At 34.7% G+C, this 19716-nt stretch overlaps 3 protein-coding genes across 6 annotated transcripts in view; 2 read left to right on the top strand and 1 right to left on the bottom strand.

Annotated features, from left to right (window-relative positions):
- The first annotated feature begins 3808 nt into the window (after positions 1-3808).
- LOC143238678 (uncharacterized) lies at positions 3809-6603 on the top strand. The gene is made up of 2 exons (XM_076479106.1): positions 3809-3944; positions 4433-6603. The coding sequence occupies exon 2, from the start codon at positions 4770-4772 to the stop codon at positions 5865-5867; it is 1098 nt and encodes a 365-aa protein (XP_076335221.1). The 5' UTR covers positions 3809-3944; positions 4433-4769; the 3' UTR covers positions 5868-6603.
- LOC143236104 (uncharacterized) lies at positions 6558-8364 on the bottom strand. Its single transcript, XM_076474373.1, has 2 exons — positions 8148-8364; positions 6558-7693 (listed from the first exon to the last, which is right to left on the bottom strand). The coding sequence occupies exon 2, from the start codon at positions 7386-7388 to the stop codon at positions 6558-6560; it is 831 nt and encodes a 276-aa protein (XP_076330488.1). The 5' UTR covers positions 7389-7693; positions 8148-8364.
- Positions 8365-9297: 933 nt separating this feature from the next.
- The window catches only part of LOC143236067 (very-long-chain (3R)-3-hydroxyacyl-CoA dehydratase-like), a 29133-nt gene continuing 18714 nt past the window's right edge, over positions 9298-19716 (top strand). For all 4 annotated transcript variants that reach the window (XM_076474328.1, XM_076474329.1, XM_076474326.1 and 1 more), the window contains exons 1-2: positions 9298-9515; positions 15981-16097. In XM_076474328.1, the coding sequence (XP_076330443.1) occupies positions 9399-9515; positions 15981-16097 (234 nt within the window). In that variant the 5' untranslated portion in view covers positions 9298-9398. The remainder of the gene's footprint in view (positions 9516-15980; positions 16098-19716) is intronic.

The raw sequence follows: 19716 nt of genomic DNA, 5'->3' as shown, positions 1-19716 counted from the left end.
ACCTCTTAAAAACAATATGGAAGCTGAGGTCACAGAATCGATGGATACGATACGAAAAACAAAAGTTAATTATCGTCTTTGCGAGAAACCTTGTGCAAAAACGGGCCAACCCAACGTGCACTAAACAATAATATATCCTTCATGGTTTTGTCATTTACCATAAGGTCTCCCCTACCGAATAGAACACAAACATATGACCTCGTGACTATTGTCTAACTGTTGAAAAACATGTTTTTTTTGTTTTTTGAATTTCGCACAAAGCTACTCGAGGGCTATCTGTGCTAGCCGTCCCTAATTTAGCAGTGTAAGACTAGAGGGAAGGCAGCTAGTCATCACCACCCACCGCCAACTCTTGGGCTACTCTTTTACCAACGAATAGTGGGATTGACCGTCACATTATACACCCCCACGGCTGGGAGGGCGAGCATGTTTAGCGCGACGCGGGCACGAACCCGCGACCCTCGGATTACGAGTCGCACGTCTTACGCGCTAGGCCATGCCGGGCCGTTGAAAAACAAAACATCTGCCATACACTATTATTTCTAGGCTATGCTGTTGATGCACCACGTTCCATCTGTGGATTAAAACTCACTTGTTGGTCAAAGTTAACCATGCAGTTTAGCAGTGGCAAAATGTTTGTAAAAAAAAAAAAAAAAAAAAAAACGTGGAAGGAAACTTTTAATAATTTAAATTCAAAACATGTTTACTAGTGTTACTTCCTTCACGAGTGTAATAACAGATGTTTTTAATTGAAGTACTTTATACCTTAATAATTGTTTTGGTTAAAGCAAAACTATCTACCGGTCTCGTTGTCAGAATTTATATTTCTTTTCAACATAAATTATGTTATTTTATGAATTGAAATATTATTATTATTAATTGACACCTAGCCATGATTTTCAGCTCAACCGCCTATTTGTTTAGCCCTCGAAAAATCTGGAAATTATGTGAAGGTTTGAAATAATTTGACCTTTACTTTCTTTTGACCTCTATATTATTTGACGTTACTTTTAATTTTATTCTGTAACTTATTTTAAAATTATATTGTTGTTGGCATTCCTTCTTATCACCATCAAAAAATATCTGAGATGCGAAACTTGACTGGCATAATGAACATTGTTAAACGATTCAGTAAAACTCCCGGTGACATTTTTGATTGTCAGAATGTCGATAATGTAACTGCGCAGCACTTGGAGTACAAGGTCTTGAAATAAATACCAAAAATAGTAATTAAAAATTGTGTATAAACTGCAGTGATTTACCAAAACTACATGAAGCTGACATGTAAAAATATTGTACGTTTTCATTGATAACAAAAATGTTGTTCATAGCTTATTTAAAGAATTGCCTCCCGACCTTGGTGGCTTGGCAGCACGTTTAAGACCTTATAGCACTAAATATCTAGTTTCGATCCTCACGATGGACATAAAATAGATAGCCCAGTGTGTAGCTGTGTGTTTAATAGCAAGCAATTAAGCAAGATTAAAGCATTTTTAGCACTTTGGAACCGTGGGTAGATTATAAGAGTGACAGTTAAATCCAGCTATTAAATCAGCAAATAATAATTCAAGAAATGATTTTAGATGGTGTTGAATGGCTGGCTTCCTTTTGACTTTGAAACTCAGGACGGCTTTGCGCATATAATCGCATGTGATCACGTGTAGCTTTGATTCGAAATCTTGAAAACAAGCTACTGTGAAAATCCTATTTTCATTTCCACGTGGTTTTAAATCCTACAAGAATTCTACAGAAAATGAATAGTACACAGATGTCTTCAGAATACATGTTTACACCTTGCTTTGCACACCAAGAAAGGAATAACCTTGATTTTTGTTATGAACAACACCGTGCTTCACATTCGACTTTGTGTGTGTTGCTTTTTTTCTCAGTGTTCTAGATTGAGTTTTTAAATTCAGAATATCTCACAATCACTGATTTTACTGGGTCATAGTAACACCACCACATGTATAAAAGTAGACAAAACTGAGGAACAGTCCAAGTTGTGCACAAAACACGACAGTAGCAACATGATCGTTTAGGTAAGAAACCGTATTTTCACGTTGACAATTATTAGTATTATAAATTACTAGCCCGTGAACTAAAGTATTAGCTAAGTTTGGTGTATTATTAATATTGAACATTGGATATACATAACATTATTGTTCACGCAGTATCTCGCATAACTTTATTGTTGAAGGTTTTTTATACCTGGCATAGGATTTTTGTTTGTTTGGAAATTTCGCACAAAGATACTCGAGGGCTATCTGTGCTAGCCGTCCCTAATTTAGCAGTGTAAGACTAGAGGGAAGGCAACTAGTCATCACCACCCACCGCCAACTCTGGGGCTATTCTTTACTAACGAATAGTGGGATTGGCCGTCACATTATACACCCTCACGGCTGGGAGGGCGAGCATGTTTAGCGCGACGGGGGCGCGAACCCGCGGATTACGAGTCGCACGCCTTACGCGCTAGGCCATGCCGGGCCACCTTGGCATAGGATAAGAAAAAAAATATAAATAGAATAAACATAATAAAACTTGGAATTCTGATTTTTTAGTTTTTAATAAAATTACTTGATTATCTTTCGATCATTTTCTTGTATTACCAGACAGTTGCTCCATTTTCAGAGCTTTTAAAGCAAACAAAACAGATGATAACAGTTTCTCATTATTGTATTTATTCATAAGATTACGTATGTAAATACATATAGCTTTTTTACGTAATATTTTTATGTTTTAATGGATTTATTTTTCAGATTGCCACCTTTTTCGCCTTGCTAGTTGTCGTTCGTGGTGGTCTGTACCATGGTTTAGCAGGTGGTTCTAGCGTCAGTTCTCGCCGCCAGGATGTAAGTAATATTTTATTATCCTATAAAGTGACGTATTTTTTGCCATAAAGAGTAATAACAATATATTTAACGAATGAAATTCAGCTAAAGGTAATAAGTTGAATTACATAACATATTTACCCACCAATGTTTAGTATAAGCACACATGAAATTTTAGGATAGCTAATTGATTTAACTCGATTCGAATGAAAATTAATGAAGGCAAGTGTTTATCGATTGCTTCTAAATTTTTTAAACACAATTTAAAATATTACAGGACTTTGGTAACTACGCTTTCAACTACGACATTGTTGACCCACTCGGGGCCACCAATGGCCGTTGGGAGGCTGGAGACGGATACGGAAACAAACGTGGCGCCTACAGTCTGACTGATATCGACGGTCGTGCCCGCAGAGTTGAATACGTTGCTGATGGTGCTGGTTTCCGTGCTGTGGTCAAGACCAACGAACCAGGAACCGCCGCTAGTGCTCCTGCTGCAGCCGTTGTGGCCTCCAGCCAACCAGGTGTTGTCGCTCAAGGACCTGCTGTAGTGAAGACTCATGTTGCTGCTGCCTCTGCCTATGCATATGGAAACCCTTTTCACGCCGCTGGTATCTATAGAGGTTTTGCGTGAACCTATTAGTGTCACGTGACCACAACGAGGTTTGGAAACATACCGCCATATTGGGTGGCAAGTGTCCCGCATGACTGAACGAGTTAACAACTGCTGTATTCAGTACTATTCACATGTAAATGGCTGCCGCTGGCTTTTCATCACTTGTAGCACACCTGACAGGTGCTGAAAAGGCCAGGTATGAGGAAAAAGTGAAGGAAGTGGGTGTAGGAGACCCGTATATGCTCCCGCCACGTGTATTTACGCCAGTAATATCCAGTCAAGACAACGTTGCTCAGAGTCAGACTGTTGCCGGAGTAGATCTGCCAGATATTACATATGGTGACATTTATATATATTTGATAAACAGGACTTCCACCTATACAAATGAAAGTCTAAAAGGTTACAAAAGCCTTGATGCGTACAAGTACTTTGTGGCAGGATTTGTACAGAATGTCCAGATAACCAAGGCAACGTCGGATAAAGTCATCATTACAGCAAAGGTTTGTACATCATGTTATATTACATACATGTATCATGTACTCTGTATGATAGATTTAACTACATTTTAGACGAAGACTAGATACTGAAGTAAAGTAGGGCCCCCATTTTAATAAATGGTTCAATATTATTGTACTACATGTGTACTGACTGTTGTCAAAGCTCTAGCCTAGGAGCACTTCTATACATGTTTGTATAATGATATTAAGACACCTAATTGTCTAGGCTGTTTCAAAACTTAATTTTTGATTTATGATTAATTTTTGGTAAGGTATCAATATATAGATAATAAATAGTACAAGTAGACATAGACCGTTAAAGCTGGTCAATAGCCATGTTAGGTTTCTGTAAAAATAATTTAATATTTAACTGTTCTATTATTTTTTATATTATTTTATTATTTGAGTGACACATGTATCCCAACCTGATACTTAGTTGTCTTTAAAAGCTTATATATAGACAACTTAATATTTTCTTTGTTATTTTACAGGTGTGACACTCTCAGCGGCTAAATGAACCACCACTAAAGCCATGGGTTGCGAGCTGCAGGAATGGAGAGATAATATCTTCCCACTGCACCTGCAAGGCTGGAGTAGGTGAAGTCTGCTCCCACGTAGCAGCAACTTTGTTCTACATGGAAGCTGTCGTAAAGAGACATCACAGCACAGCTTGCACATCAATGCCTTGTGAGTGGATTGGGCCATCCAGAGGAAAGGGACACCTAAAGCAGGTCACAGACATGGACTTCACAAGTGTCACAACCAAAAAAAAAACTGACAGAGCAGTCTACAACAGCATGCCAAGCAACAGCACCAGCATGCCCCCCAATGACTGAGGAAGAAGTAAAGGCATGCTACCTTGCAATTCAGAACACTGGAGTGAAGTCTGGCTTCCTCTCATTGACTAAGGACTATGCAAGACACTATGTGCCTGCTACAGTATCAGTGCCATTGCCACAACCATTCACACTGCTGCGCAGACATAATCCAATATCAGTGGAAGAGCTAAACCAGGTGTGTGATGACATTTTTACTTCACTGGCGATTAGTGTTGAGGAAGCAACAGCTCTTCAGAAGCTGACCAGACAGCAATGGAAAAGTAGGCTATGGTACGATCATCGTGCTGGTAGAATAACAGCCTCGAAATTCAAAGCTGCTTGTCGTACCAGAGTCGCCAACCCTTCTAAGTCACTTTTGAAACAAATCTGTTACCTCCACGCTACCAAATGTTCAACCAAGGCAACAAGATGGGGATGTAAGCATGAAGAACATGCTCGATCATTGTATGTACAAGTGAGAAGGACACAGCACCAGCAACTAAAGGTAGTAGACAGTGGGCTACACATTATCCCGCAATACCCTTACCTAGGTGCGACACCCGATGGTCTGGTTGAATGCCTTTGTTGTAGGAAGGGTGTACTTGAAATAAAATGCCCACACTGCAAACGAGGCAAGTCACTGGATGAAGCTGCAGAAGATGGACAGTTTTGCCTGGAAAGGATTGGTGACAAACTCTCACTGAAGAAAAACCATGCCTATTATTACCAGGTTCAGGGGCAGATGCTTCTAACTGGTGTGAACTATTGTGATTTTGTTGTGTGGACAGATGACCAGCAGTCTCTCCATGTTGAAAGGATTATGCTGGACACTGACTTCATGAATAGAATGGTAGGAGAGCTGGAGACATTCTTTAGACTGTTTGTTCTGCCTGAGCTCGTGGGGCATAAATTCACAAAGCCATCAGAACAAGCTGATGATCAGCTGTTGTTCTACTGCCGTACAAGCAGAACTGATACAATAACACTACGGTGCAGCAACATGGGCTGCAAAGTTGTGCATTTCCATATGGAATGTGTCGGGCTGCAGAGACAACCAAAGAAATGGACCTGCTTAGATTGCAAAAAACTCAGTAAAAAGAAACAATAATCATATCAGGCTGTCACTATTTCGTTATTGGCTTTTGTGTAAATTTTAAATTGTTCACTGTTCATGTTACGTGAAAGGGTGCCAGTTAACCCAACTGTTCATTTTCTGCCTTATACAAATAATCAATATTTTTTAGAATTTCACCTCTTTAGCATGGATGTTATATACCAGTACAGTGTATTGTATCTCAATGTGCTGTCACTACACATTATAATTTATATTCACCCTTTTTAGCATAGGATATGAAATATTATTAATGGATGAAAATAATTAGACAGAGTGCAATATGTAGATATTCATGCTGTTTATTATGCTTCACAACATACATGTTTGCAGGCAAAATAAAATTTAAGATATGAATTTTTAGCATACATTATGTATTATTTAAGATTTCCAGAAGTACAGTTTTTTTAACAAGGTAGTTTTAAACTATGCAAAAGTGTAACTCTTAAACAAGCACTCATGAATGAATACTGAAATGTAAACAAAATGAAGGTGTGTCTTATGTACAATAAATATATATAGGACAATGTCAATCAAATGGCACAACAGATGGAGAGATGTTTGTTAGAGCACATGCCATTCTTACTATTTTGTCTAATGTTGTTAAATTACAGCTTTGATCCGTTTGTAACAGCGTAATTGGAATAGTACTTTCAAGCATAGAATACTTTTGGCGTACCATGCCGATCACCCTCTCAACATGTATTCTCGCAGAAGCAAGGACCCGTGAAGTTTCAACATCCAGTTTTCCTTTTGTAAAGCTGGTATTTTAAGTTCTGCATTACAGAAAGCAGTAGATTCAGATATAGTGAACCCACGGTCTGCCAGTATGACATCACCAGGAATTTTATTGGCTAAAAACCCACAGTTTTCGGAAAGATGGACATCACTTGTTTGTCCTCCCCATCCCTTTGAGATAAAAATTATAACTCCTTGCGGAGCAATACCTATGAGGTATTTGACAGTATTATGGGACTTGTAACTTGAATAGGTGTCTGCTCGTGCCTGGAGGTCTGACGGCCGCTGTATGAATATTTCGAAACAATCAATGATGTAGGCACACTTTGAAAACTTCTCACGAAAATACACGGGCAACGTCATTCTTAGTTTCTCTCTCTCAGGCCAGAAAACAAATGTTGGTACCAGTCGAATATTCATGACATTTATGACCTCCTGAAATTTGCGTGATACTGTTGAGATGTGCAATCCAAATATGTATCCTAAGAGCTGCAGTGGCACATCCAATCGCAGTCTCATGAGTGTCAATATGAATTGTTGAAATTTAGAGACTGACTGTGTATCTCGGAAATATCTGTAAATTTGGTTGAATATGATCATCATCACTGCATATGACGGCAGACCTGTACAGTATTTGACCTTCTCGTCGTCATTTGCAAAAGTAACATCTTCGAAACAGTTCGCTTTTGCTATACTTTTATAGTGGAGGACTTCATTCCGCAACTGTTGGCATTCAGATTCAAGTCTAACTAAGTCTGTGAATGATATTTCCGTCTGCATACATGTCTCAGTTGTATATTGTGATGTACACAAGTCAAAATTATCACATGTAGCTTCAAGTTCATCAGCAGAATCAGTACAGCTGCTATCAGTGGCAGCAGTGCCAGCAGATTCTATGAAAGCAAGGTCAAGCAGCCCAGCAGCAGCTTCATGTCTCTTTTGTTGTTCTTTTCTCCTTTTGGTCACTTCTTTCCTGTTTTCATATTTACACAATTCAGCAGCTTTCTTTCTCTAAAGGGGAGAACGTGTAAAATGAAATATGGAAGGTACATAGTCAGGTGATAGGGGATCATCACTCTTCGTCCCTGAAACAGAGTACAATCATTTAGTTAAGATATTGATCTACAGGCATCATCAGATAATATTTATATATATAACAGATACACTGTACACTTTTAACTGAATATATATATATATATAACTGAATATGCTGAACATTGTTTAACAACTGAATGTACAGCCAACAAAGTAATTATTTGCACACTTTTTAATCTTGTGCCAGTTGTGGTTTTCTGATGAATCACTTAAATTGGTCCTTTAAGAGATATTAACATTTTGTCTTAATGTACAAATGGCTATATAACCTATTCATCATGAATGATATTGTTCCTTCAGTAAAGTTACTATTCAGTTATTTAAAAGTAAAAGAAAAGTGTGCAAAAAAATTCTTTGACTGGTGCTGCAGTGTGTTCTGCTATACATATATCATGCATGTAAGTTTCAATTTATTCAGCCTGGCTATAGATGAATTATACATACCTGACACAAAATGTTTACTACAAAGTCTGGTGTGCTCTGTGGGTGTCCAGTTTTTCCTATTGACAGCTGCAATCCATCGTCTTCTTCAGTCGGGATCTTTAGGAAATCTGTAGTATGACACATTTTCCACCTGTCCATGTCGATTTGAACAGTTAAATGCACAACACGAGTGTACCATCACACACTTTTGGCTATGAATCACCCTTGTGTTGGAATATAAACACGTCGAGCGTGCCACCCATCATGGCGGTCAGCAGTAACTAGGTCAATGGTGACATCACACGCAAAACCTCTATAGGGCTCCTGTGTATGGAACTGGATTCTTAAAGTATCATTAAATGCACATATGTATTTTAGTTCTTTCATTAAGATATATCAATGTATACACATATTAATTATCTTAAAGAATATTCTGTTTTGGCAACTAACATTCTGAGCTTCAAATTCTTGACTACCTAAACCCGAATTCTTCCCGAGTATTAGTATCGTATCTTTATTTACACAAAAGTCTTAACTTATTGCAGTGTGCTGAAAATGATAGCGTGTGAGACAGAACTGTGTCGTTCTGTCCACCAAGGGGAATTTTGTATGCACTCACAACTGCCTGTATAGTTTGTATTTATGTAATAAATCTTATTTGGTTGGAACAAAAGAACTAGTATCAAATACTTTTTGCGTGTTTTTCAACATAGCATTTTCGATAATAAAAGTGCCATTGAAAGTCGAGCTGTGAACCAGCTGAATAATTACACCTAATGACTCGATTTAATACAACTTATTGCACAATAACGTTAATATTTATTTATTTTTTATAAATATAAAACTTTTGTTTTTTTCTCTTTCTTGTTCATCAGCACATTAAACACGACAAGACATCAGCTGTGTCTTGTTGGATTTCATAGCTGGGATGGTTTCAGTAATCATTTAATTTTAAAATTTTACTTCTAGATTTCTTTCCTAAAACATAAATCAAGCTTGTATCTAATGCATTTTTAATATGTTTTGTTTTATTTTTTTTGTCTATATTTCTCTTAATGTTAAATTAATAAAATGAACTATAATCTAAAAATAAGCTAAATTGAAATATTCTATATTAAATGAAATAACCCCACTGATGTGGTAGCTGTACATTTACGTATTTTCAAAGCTAAAATTCGAGGCTCGATTCTCCATGGTAGGCACAGCAGATAGCCCAATGGGATTTTGGTCTGATAAAGAGCTGTTTATAAGTTTAATACCTTTAAATATGAGATGGCAGTAGGGTTGAAGGAGTTGTTAATCATGGCGTCTTCAGTTTTAAGTCCGTTTGTTCACTGGGCGCAAACAGAAACTGGAATATCGTTACGAGTTGAATTGCGTAATGTGAAGGTATAGTGTGATATTTACATAAAGTATGGTCGTATTGTAAATCTACATATATTGTAAAAATACTACTTTAGTGTATGTCAATCGGTAATAAAAGTTAGTAATATTATTGTCAGTATTGACTTATGAAGTTATATTGCAGTGTAAGTATTTGAAGCAAGGTTGCCGGCTTTCGTTGATTGTCTTAACATTTACAGTTCGAATCATTGGATGTTTAACAGTTTAGGACTATTAGTATCATTCTAGTAGTTGGAAGATTAAAACTGGCTTTATCAATATTACAATTATTAGTTCAACGGTTCAAACTTCAAGTGAATGTATATTAGTCTCAAGTACACCTTGCATGCAGTGTAATTTTTCTTAGTCGAAATAAAGTTTATTGTTTTAAATAAAAGTACAGAAATAATTAACTGTATGGAACGATGTATTTAGACTTGAATAATGACGATATTATCTACTATTGTTTCTACACTGGAAAGAAGAAATAATGACATGAGTGATCAAAACCATAAGTTGTAAATGTATCTAGGAAAGAATGAATGAAGTGAGATCATAGTGTTATTTATAAATAATTCATTACCTACTGAACTACTAAACTTTCAAGAGATATAGCTTTATTAAGTACATAAATATCTTTAAGTCGGAGATTGATTTGTTAGATGAGATATTGGGAAATTGTTTACACAATAGGTGGAATATGGTAGCTAAAGATGAAAATGGCATGTTAATAAATATAAACCAAAACTTGTTTACATTGCTTTTATGATATGCATCATCGTATTTTACTTGTCAAAATGTCCTCTTATAAGCTTTGTCATATGATAAATATTTATTTTTGTATAGCATAAAAATCCCAACTTTTGTTTAAAATTCTATTTTAGTATTCAACATTATACTTTAATTTCCTACTTATGTATTTAATTTTCTGCTAAAAATGTTTTAAAATCAAACAGGTTTATAATTTTCTGATAAAAATAGTATTATATTATTTTCATGCTTAATCTAATATATGGAAATTGTTATAAACTTTTTCTAATTTGTTACTCAGTCTGTAGATGTTTAAAATGGTACATACATTCAGCTTGGTGAAAGACCAATAATCATTCTCTCATTAGGTTATAATAAAATGTATACAGCAGGAGAATCATTTTGTTCTTCACAAGACTGTACTTGCACATCCACCCTTAAGAAAAGTAAAAATTTAAATCATTTAATTTTCATAAAGTCATTGAGTCCCATCTAAAACTCTTGTATAGTGTTAGCATCCACTCCAGGTAAAGGAAACTAGTTTCATAAGCCAGTTACCCTGTTAGAAAAATAAATTGTTTTAACCCTTAAACAGTTGCCATCATTAATTGATGTTGCTATCTTCAACATGCTGTTTAAGGGTTAACTGAAGCATAGTTTGTCTTTGTATGAACTTAGGTTTGTATTCTCTTGATAATACAGCACAGAGAAGTTAGAGACATTTATATTATTGACCCATACATACACACATGTAACATTTTACGTAAGTAATGACCATACTTTTTATTTAGCATATATCATCTAAAATTTACGTACTGATGAAATAAATGTTTTTTTGCACACAATACTTCCATTATGATATCACTTTTTTGTATGTAAAAATGTAATGTAATTTTTAGCTGTGTACGGTGTTATTAAGAATAAAAAGTTCTATGTACTTCCATGTCAGGAGCCTTGTGAAAATCTTAGTACATATTTTTTCCAACATCCAAATTGTGAAAAACATCATTAAAATAAAACATCAACGAATGAGTAAGCCAAGATTTTTGTTTAGTGAGTCTGTATTAGCTCCTTTTGTGATGTCGTATTTCACTAAACAATTTTGCAAAGCTTATTTTATCAGATTATCTAGAATTTTCCCCACTACGGAAGTAAAATTAACTGGCCCGTAGTTGCAGGGAAACTCTGTCATTCCCATTACAGATAAGAGTGATGTTAGATACCCTTCAGTCCTGAAGCACTTGCTTGTTGTTGACTGACTGACAAATATGCACACCTACTCTTTGATCTGTAAATCCCTGAGCCCAGTGCTTTATCTGGTTTTTGCCCTGGTACTTAAAATCAATGGATTAAATATATATAATTCAAATCAAATCCAGTATTTACACAGAATGTAGAAAATTTAGAATATTACTAACATCTCTTTTTAAAACAGAAAATAATGTTATTAAAGATGAGTCATCCCATAGTCTTCAATAAAAATCTTGCTATTATTATTTTCTAATGGCTCAATTTCTATATGTGCATTTTCCTTACTTTTACCACACTTAGAAAGCAATCTTTACTGTTACTTTAAGTATTTTCCTTAAGATTCCAGTGATCACATCTGATCATTGTCATAGTTAGTAACCTCCATGATTGCATCAGTCTAATGATTAATTAGTAAACAATTTTGAGAACTGAGTGCTCAGCACTAATTACCTTTTATCTTACATTTTGGCTATTAATTTGTTGTCTTCTTCAGGGAAATCTTGGGGTCTATTTCTATGGTGGTAATAGCTGAGATTCATTCCTGGATGTTCTTGATGGATGTCTGGTATGTTATTCATTTTATCAGGGTCTTCTCCCATTTGAACTAGAATCAACTAGTCATTTGAATGTTTTCAAAATGGGTACCTTGGTTTAGCTGATTTCTATGCTGGGTTGAATGAATGCTATCAGTTAAGTAGTGTAGTTCACATTCTGTTATTTTAGTTTTCCAATTTATTGTATGGTTTTCTCTGACATGATGAGCTAGTGCAGGTTGTAAGACAATTATGCTACTGAATTGTAAGTTGTATTTGCCTTTTTGTTTCTACGTTCTCTTAGAACGTACCTACAAAGAAGATTCCGTAAGTTGTAGTACTTCTTTCCATTGATTCTTTAGGTGTTACAGTAATTGTGATTTTATTGTGTTTTGGCTTTTGAATACTAATCTGACTTTGTTTACATGTCCAATGACAGAGTGAAAAATTATATGTTTGGAAGTTTCATCATCTTCATTATTGGTGTATATTATTGCATTTCTTCTTTATCAGATGTTCCAAGTTTCTGTAATTACATTAAACAGAGTAAATGATGTCACTTGTACTATCATAAGGTTAATGATGGGATCATATTGTTACATGTTCCCACTATTAATCAAGGTTAATGAGGGAAATTTAGCATGTTAACTGTTAAACAAGGTTTGCTTTTTGATTGCAAGTAATATTTATTATTGATATCTCGTGTTTCACAACTTTAAACAATTCAAATTAATAAAATCATAACTTTCTCAGAGCAAAAAAACATTGAATAAAAATGAAGCAATTCACTTGAAGTATGATTACCGGTAATAATTTGTACACAACTGACAGGGTTTGCAGATCTTAACTGATAGACTGTCAGCAACAGAGCTGTTATTTCCAACTGACAACTTTAACCCCTTTTATTGCAGCTGGGACATATTTTTCCCCATTATCATTCATAATTGCCCCCTCATGACATACAGAAGTAGAATTCATTTGGAAATCTTTATTAGCACATCCCTTAGTGTTGATATATTGATTCTCTCAATGTTTTCTACTCGGCCATTTAGTAACCAACAAGATGCCTAAGCAGAATGTTTAACAACTATGTGCTGACTGTGCCAACATTGCTGGAGTGGTAAGTAGTAAAGCTTATTACTATATAAATTTGCTTGGTTTGCTTCACCCAGATAACTTAGAAGGTAGTGAAAGTGAGTCAGATGTTGTTCAAATGCATAATGATGAAGAAGCAGTAAGTTATAATGATGAACCTAGATCCAGCAGATGAAGACATAAATAGTGCCAACAATAGGAAACATTAGTCCTAGATACAGTGTAAGGGAGTGGGAGTACTGAGAAATGTACATCCCAGCCACAGTGAATGGATTAATTCAGATGATTGAAATATCAAACAGGTCATTTGTTTTGCAAGATTTTCCTCTGGAGGCGACTTAACCTTCCTTCTAGAGAATGGAAGCATTTGGTATCTAGATTTTGCTTTTCAAGGGTTCCTGTAAGTCTTCAATCCTTTCTACCAGTTTAAATCTTTTAAACTTGTATTTGTATTTTGGTTCATTGCAGCTGGAAAACATACTAAAAAATACATATTTATTAATTTTTCATTATTTATAAATAAATAGTTTTATAAGTTGACTGAATTACAAAGTTAAGAACAATAATTGTGATAGATACTGACTCAACTGCTTTTCCCAGCTTGTTGGTTTAGTGTGTAATGTACTGGCATTGCATTAGGAGAATTTTCAGATAAACTTTACAAAGTGCATAACTCACATAAAGTAATAAATCAGTAAAGAATCTTAAACATATGAATAACCAACATTTGGAAAACTGCAAAGCACCTAAATATCAATATATGATCAAACAGTAAATTAAATATATGTAATTAATCAAAGTATTATACAATATCACAATAAGAATAACAGGTTAAAATCAATGTATATTGCACAATTAATCATTTAGGTAAAGAATGCAGAATCTCATATTTTTCTCAGCAAACAAACTATATTTGACTTAGGATGTGGTCACCACTGGGTGTCACTCAGAAACTAAACATAATTTTTGAGAAAGGTCATAGAGGATATACTATATTAGTGAGTTATATCTAATACTCCTATCGAGGAAAATAGTTTAGGAATAATGAGGGCAGCAAAGGAAAAACCATAGTAAATGTAGTACTTGTAATTACCATAATAATATATTGTATTCAAATTTAAGATGATTCTGGTTTTTAAAAACATCTTTGTTTTTTGTTAACCAGATTACTACCTTATAACCAGTTACTTGTTAATTTGTTCAAGATATTACATATTTATTACTACTAAATACTATATTCTCCCAGCAAACTAATTTTACACTCTAAAATAATTTTATTGTCAATGTACTTGTTTATTGTTTTACAAATACTTAAGTTGCTTGAAAGTCCATTCCTTAGTTTATCATGAAATGGTTTTGCCATGTCACATGAGCTTAACAAAATGTATATCTGGTGATCATGTTGGTTTGTCTGTAATTTTTGTTTTATTTAAGTGTTGTTAATACCATTTAATGCTGGACATTATACTGAGCTTACTTGATAAAGCAAGGAGACAAATAATTTACACCAATTGAAAAGAAGGTAAAAAAATAAATTAGTTATTTTAGCTACTAATTACAATAAAACAATAAATGAAAATGGAAATAATAAATTTCTAAAGATACAAGTTCTCATGTTTCATTAAATAAAGCAAGGAATTTAATGGAATTTGATAATAAATTAATTGTTTTATTAATGGGTTGCATTCAGCTAGTTGATTATTCTTACATGAGACCTGGATGGTTGAAATAGTAATAAATAATAATTATCAGAAAAGTAATCTGATTAGTTGAACATTCCTGGTGGTAAGTGATTTAACTGCAATTTTCATTAATTGATTATTTTATTATCTTAATCAGTACAGTTGACTAATCAAGTTGATCTAATCATACTAAGAATATATTTTTTATGCTTTATAATGAAAATCTAAATGGAATATAAAACATCAAATACACATTTTTTACTATTTTGTTTTGACTCAGTTAAAATAAAACTTAACTTTCATAGTGCAGATACCTCACATGTGGTGGGCAGAGCACAAATACCCCAATGTGTAGCTTTGTGCTTAATTCAAAACAACAACAACAGATACCTCACAGAATATTTATTGAAATATTTGGAACCTTTTTTTCTTTTTTTTTAGGTTATAAGCCTGATTAAAAATATAAAAAAACAATTATCACTTGAAAAATTTGAGGGGTAACATATATTTACCTCAAAAATAAAAGTAATTTATTAATTTTTTTATCATTTTATCATGATCATTTGAAGTTAGAATTTTATGTTCAACATACAAAATAACAGGTTTTAATTTTTATTTTCTGTTTTGTTTTTCTTGCCATATAAATACACATTGTTTTATTATTAAATGTTTTATAGATTAGTTTGTGTCTAATATTCTAAGTAAAACAATCCCTGTTGAAAATGTGTTTGAAAAAGACTTAGGTAGATATGACTAACAAATGAAATAGGTTTTCTATTAATACTCTTTTGAACCTATGGTTTTCTGACATCATAATTATTTAAAAGTATTCAATGATAAACTTCTAAAACATTTCTATTGAATTTAGTTTATTTTTTTTCCATTGAAAATATTGATACAGTTAATGTATTTGAAGAAAATTTCAGGTAAAACATTCATTCCTGATATCATGGTTTATCTATAAGAACACAACTGAACAAAAATATGCAAAACTATTAGGTACTAACTTCAAAACAAATAGTCACTGGTGTTCAATTTAAAGTTACAACTTGTCACAGCTGTTTAAAATTCTAACTACTTGCCTTGCATAATCCCAAGTTTCTTAGGTTCAAGTATAAAAGCCAACTAATTTCTATGTATAATTATGTTTTATATATTAGACACCAGAAGTGGATGTTACTGAAAATCAGCTGGAGTTTACTGCTAGTGGAATTGGAGCTAAAGGAGAAAATATATATCACTTTGTACTGGATTTTTACAAACCTGTTTTGACTGAGGCTAGTAAAATGTGAAATTTCTAAATTTAAATTATATAAAAATAGAATTCCAATAAAATATCTTACTGCTACTTACAATCACGAAATAAAAATAACTTTTGTTGATTAGTGCAACTTCTCACCACCTCCCTCTTTTGCATGTCCACATGTAAATAATCATGCAGCAACTCTCCACCAGTAATAGCACAATACAACTATTGTAACAAGCACCCTTTTCACATTTATATTTATTAATCACTTCTCAATAAGTAGTAGTTATGTACAGATGTGCTGTTTTTGTTTAAAGGTTTGTCAGTGTTTTCTCTTATGCTACAGACTTTGTTTTTAATATTTAAGTTTTCACATTTTCAAATTGTGAAAGTTTGCTTTTTTCCAACTTATCATACTTTATTAGAAACCTTTCTTACAAGTTTGTTGTTGATCCCATTCTGTGGCAAATGGCACCTGACCAGATATACTTTTTTTCCTCCAAATCCACACTGTCAATCTTATGATCATGCTCGATGCCATTTACATTGTAGTCCTTCCTATTACAGATCTGTTGTATAATTTCAGATGTAACCAGGTGTTTATTGAATGTCTCCTTTCTGTTGTCATCTATGCCCAAACAATCACATCACACCAATTGGTTATGCATACTGCAGAGTTTGGGTGTTCTGTAGGACTGCTGATAGATCTCATTAGTAGTTGTTTGTTTTTTTTTGCATTAAACATATGTTTGTCCCAGATCTTACACTCATGGACTAACATGTATGAAGTAGACAGAGATTGTTACCCATATCTGATGTTCTGCAGCATTGAAACTATTCCTACTGTGAACATTTTTTAAATAATTCCAAATACTGCCAGGTTTTGGTTGATAGACTCAATCAGAGTGGTAGCTCAGCTTTTCAAAATAGGGTATCACAGTTGCTGTCTCCATTGGTGTTCTCTAGACTCTCCAATGTTTTTTCCTTCCTTCTAGTAGAGTATGGGAGTCCTCACCACTTTGAGTTTTTAGCTGGTGGAGTGGTGCACCACTATAGAGATATTTAGAATTGTGTATCAGGTTCATGGGGGGGAATTTCTGTGTGCCATTAACACTTGCAAATTATGCCAGATTTTGGTTGACACACTATGCTGTATTACTGTCTGTATATCTGATTTTATGTGTGGGTGTGTCTATATATATGATTCCATGACTATATATCTTTTTCCTACTATAGAATTCCTTCTTCCAATTATCCTCTGGAGTTTCATGCCAGTTAGGTCTGGTGTTAGTTGGAAATAGTTCAGCTAATTAAGTCCTGATATGTGCTGGCTGGTATCCATCCTTGTATTGCACACTGAATGACAAATGCACACTGCCACCAGGTTTTGGACTGAAGATGCACCCCAGGTTTGCAGTCCTTCTTCCTACCATTTGCTCAATGTCTATTTCTAGCAGATCTGTTTTTGGTTATAGCTGGATGCAGCATGTTTTTCTACTTGTACAAGGCTGGGTATCCTCCAGAAGAAACTGGGACTAGATGTACCATATCCATTGTAACCAGACTTTGTACAGGAGAGATCTTTCTGCTGAGCTTTTCACCTTCTTGTCATCCACTGTATGTCGATTCCCAGCAAATCTGTTGTTGGTTGTGTTGAAAATATGCACAGTGGAGATAAATTTTAATATGAAAGTTTTTCTTCCCTACCAAATCCAGTTTAAAGGTGAAGAGGTGGGGGATCCTCTACCTACCACAGATCTGATATACCATTTCAGATACCGCCTGGTGTTTGATGAGGCTGAACCACCACTACTGTCTGTTGTACCCAAGCCACATGACATCAAGGGGCCACATTAATCAGTCACACATATTCAGGAATCCCTTAATGTTTTTTCTCCTTTAAAATTCATGACACAGTCACAAAAATCTATACCTAGATCAGATGTGGTGCAGTATCCCAATGAGGTGTGATGTTTTCTGATTTCACACCTTTCTTTGGCACTTCCTAGAGGAGGATCATTTTTTCAACAGCCCTCTATAACTTCAGTGTTGGATTATAACTATTTTCTGAGAAGAAATTAAACTATCATATAGAAAGTTAACATTTTCGAAAACTGAAAAATGTATTTTCACTATATAATTACTTTTCACATTTCCCACCTAGTCTTCCCACCTCTGATTGTATATATTGTAGGTTTCTGAATAATTTTGAAGTGATTAATGATTAAAAAGATGAGTAGATTATGATAGGAGTTGTGTGGTACTCCTACTAGTAGAGAGGTACTGCATGATCACTTACATATGGATATGCAGAAGTATGAAATGGAAGGCTAATGGTGAGTTTTGAAAATTTTGTCAATAGAGGGCAATATAGTAGTATTCAAGAAAAAGCTATTTTATGAAAGGAGGTAAGTATTTATGAGAAATACATCTTCAGTGTAGAAAAATGCTTACCTTCATTATAACCAATAAAGGGAAATTGAATTGAAGTTGTATTTGTAAGTTATCAGAAAATTTATTTGTATTTTTCCTATACATTACCAAATGTCTAATTTATAAAGGAAGAAGGCAAGTGAATTTGAAATGTATGTCTAGTAGTTAAGGATTTAATTTTCAAGACTGAGAAACTTTTGCTTTCGGAAACTCTGTGGAAGAAATATTAAATCCATGAAGATATAACTACTAAAAATACAAAAAAATTGAAAGTGACTGCTAAATTGAGATAAAGTTAGTTGTTATTTCTACTAAATATTTATTTGCATTTTACTTTCCAGTTTTCGTGTGTAGAATGTTAACTTCTGATACAAATGAAAACAAAGTTTCATTTTATTTTTTTCAAACTAACCTTCTTTTGTGTTCATAACGTGCTGTGTTTTCTGATTCACTGTAAGTCCTTTTATTTTAACTGCAGGTGCTGTCAAAAACTTGATGTAGAATGTTTACTATCAAAAATAGTTGGACTTTTTATTTTACTTTTAAATTTTAAAGCTGAACTTTTACTGACTTCCCCCTCGGTGTGGATTCCTGTACGTGGTGAGGGGACCTCCCAGGGAAGGTTCTGTTCTATCTGGTTACCTTCTCTGGGATCTAAACATCCACCCACGTGTTTGCCGTGCGTGGCGACCCGTGAAGGGGAGGAGAGGATCCTGGTGGTTGAGGGGTCCAACCCTAACACACCACTTTGGCCTCGAATTCCTGTAGACGGGCGGCCTTTGGGTGGCCCCCCTTGGGTCAATCGGCTGGTCCACTTGGGCTAGAGTCAACCAAGTACCAGTGTTGGAAGTTCTCAACGGGTGTTGTGGACATTGTGCCAGATGCTGGTGTTTGGGTATAGTGCTCACGAAACCCTGGCGTTGCTGCATTGTCCTTGCGTGACTTAGAGTGCGTCCCCTTGTAGGGCTCCATGGTGGGTGGGGTCAGTGCACTGCAAATTTTTTCCTTTCCTATGGATCCTCAAAAAATTTAAATAAAATTGTAAAAAACAGTCAATGGGTAGCGACCACGCCTTGAATACTCAGAACAGCAATCTTCAACATCAGTAACACACGCACCTCATTTTCTTATATTACATTCTCTTCGAAAACCTTTAGGGCAAATGTCCCCTTTTTTTATTCAAAAGGGACTAGAGGGACTTGCTGGCTCTCCAAAAT

The sequence above is a fragment of the Tachypleus tridentatus genome, chromosome 13 (genome assembly GCF_004210375.1).
Source record: "Tachypleus tridentatus isolate NWPU-2018 chromosome 13, ASM421037v1, whole genome shotgun sequence".
Classification (NCBI taxonomy): Eukaryota; Metazoa; Arthropoda; class Merostomata; order Xiphosura; family Limulidae; genus Tachypleus; species Tachypleus tridentatus.
Note: the sequence above shows the minus strand (reverse complement) of the source record. Positions and strands in the feature narration are given on the sequence as shown.

Excerpts from the sequence above, each read along its gene's own strand:
- LOC143238678 (XM_076479106.1), top strand. The coding sequence starts at position 4,770 with ATGACTGAGGAAGAAGTAAAGGCATGCTACCTTGCAATTCAGAACACT.
- LOC143236104 (XM_076474373.1), bottom strand. The coding sequence starts at position 7,388 with ATGCAGACGGAAATATCATTCACAGACTTAGTTAGACTTGAATCTGAA.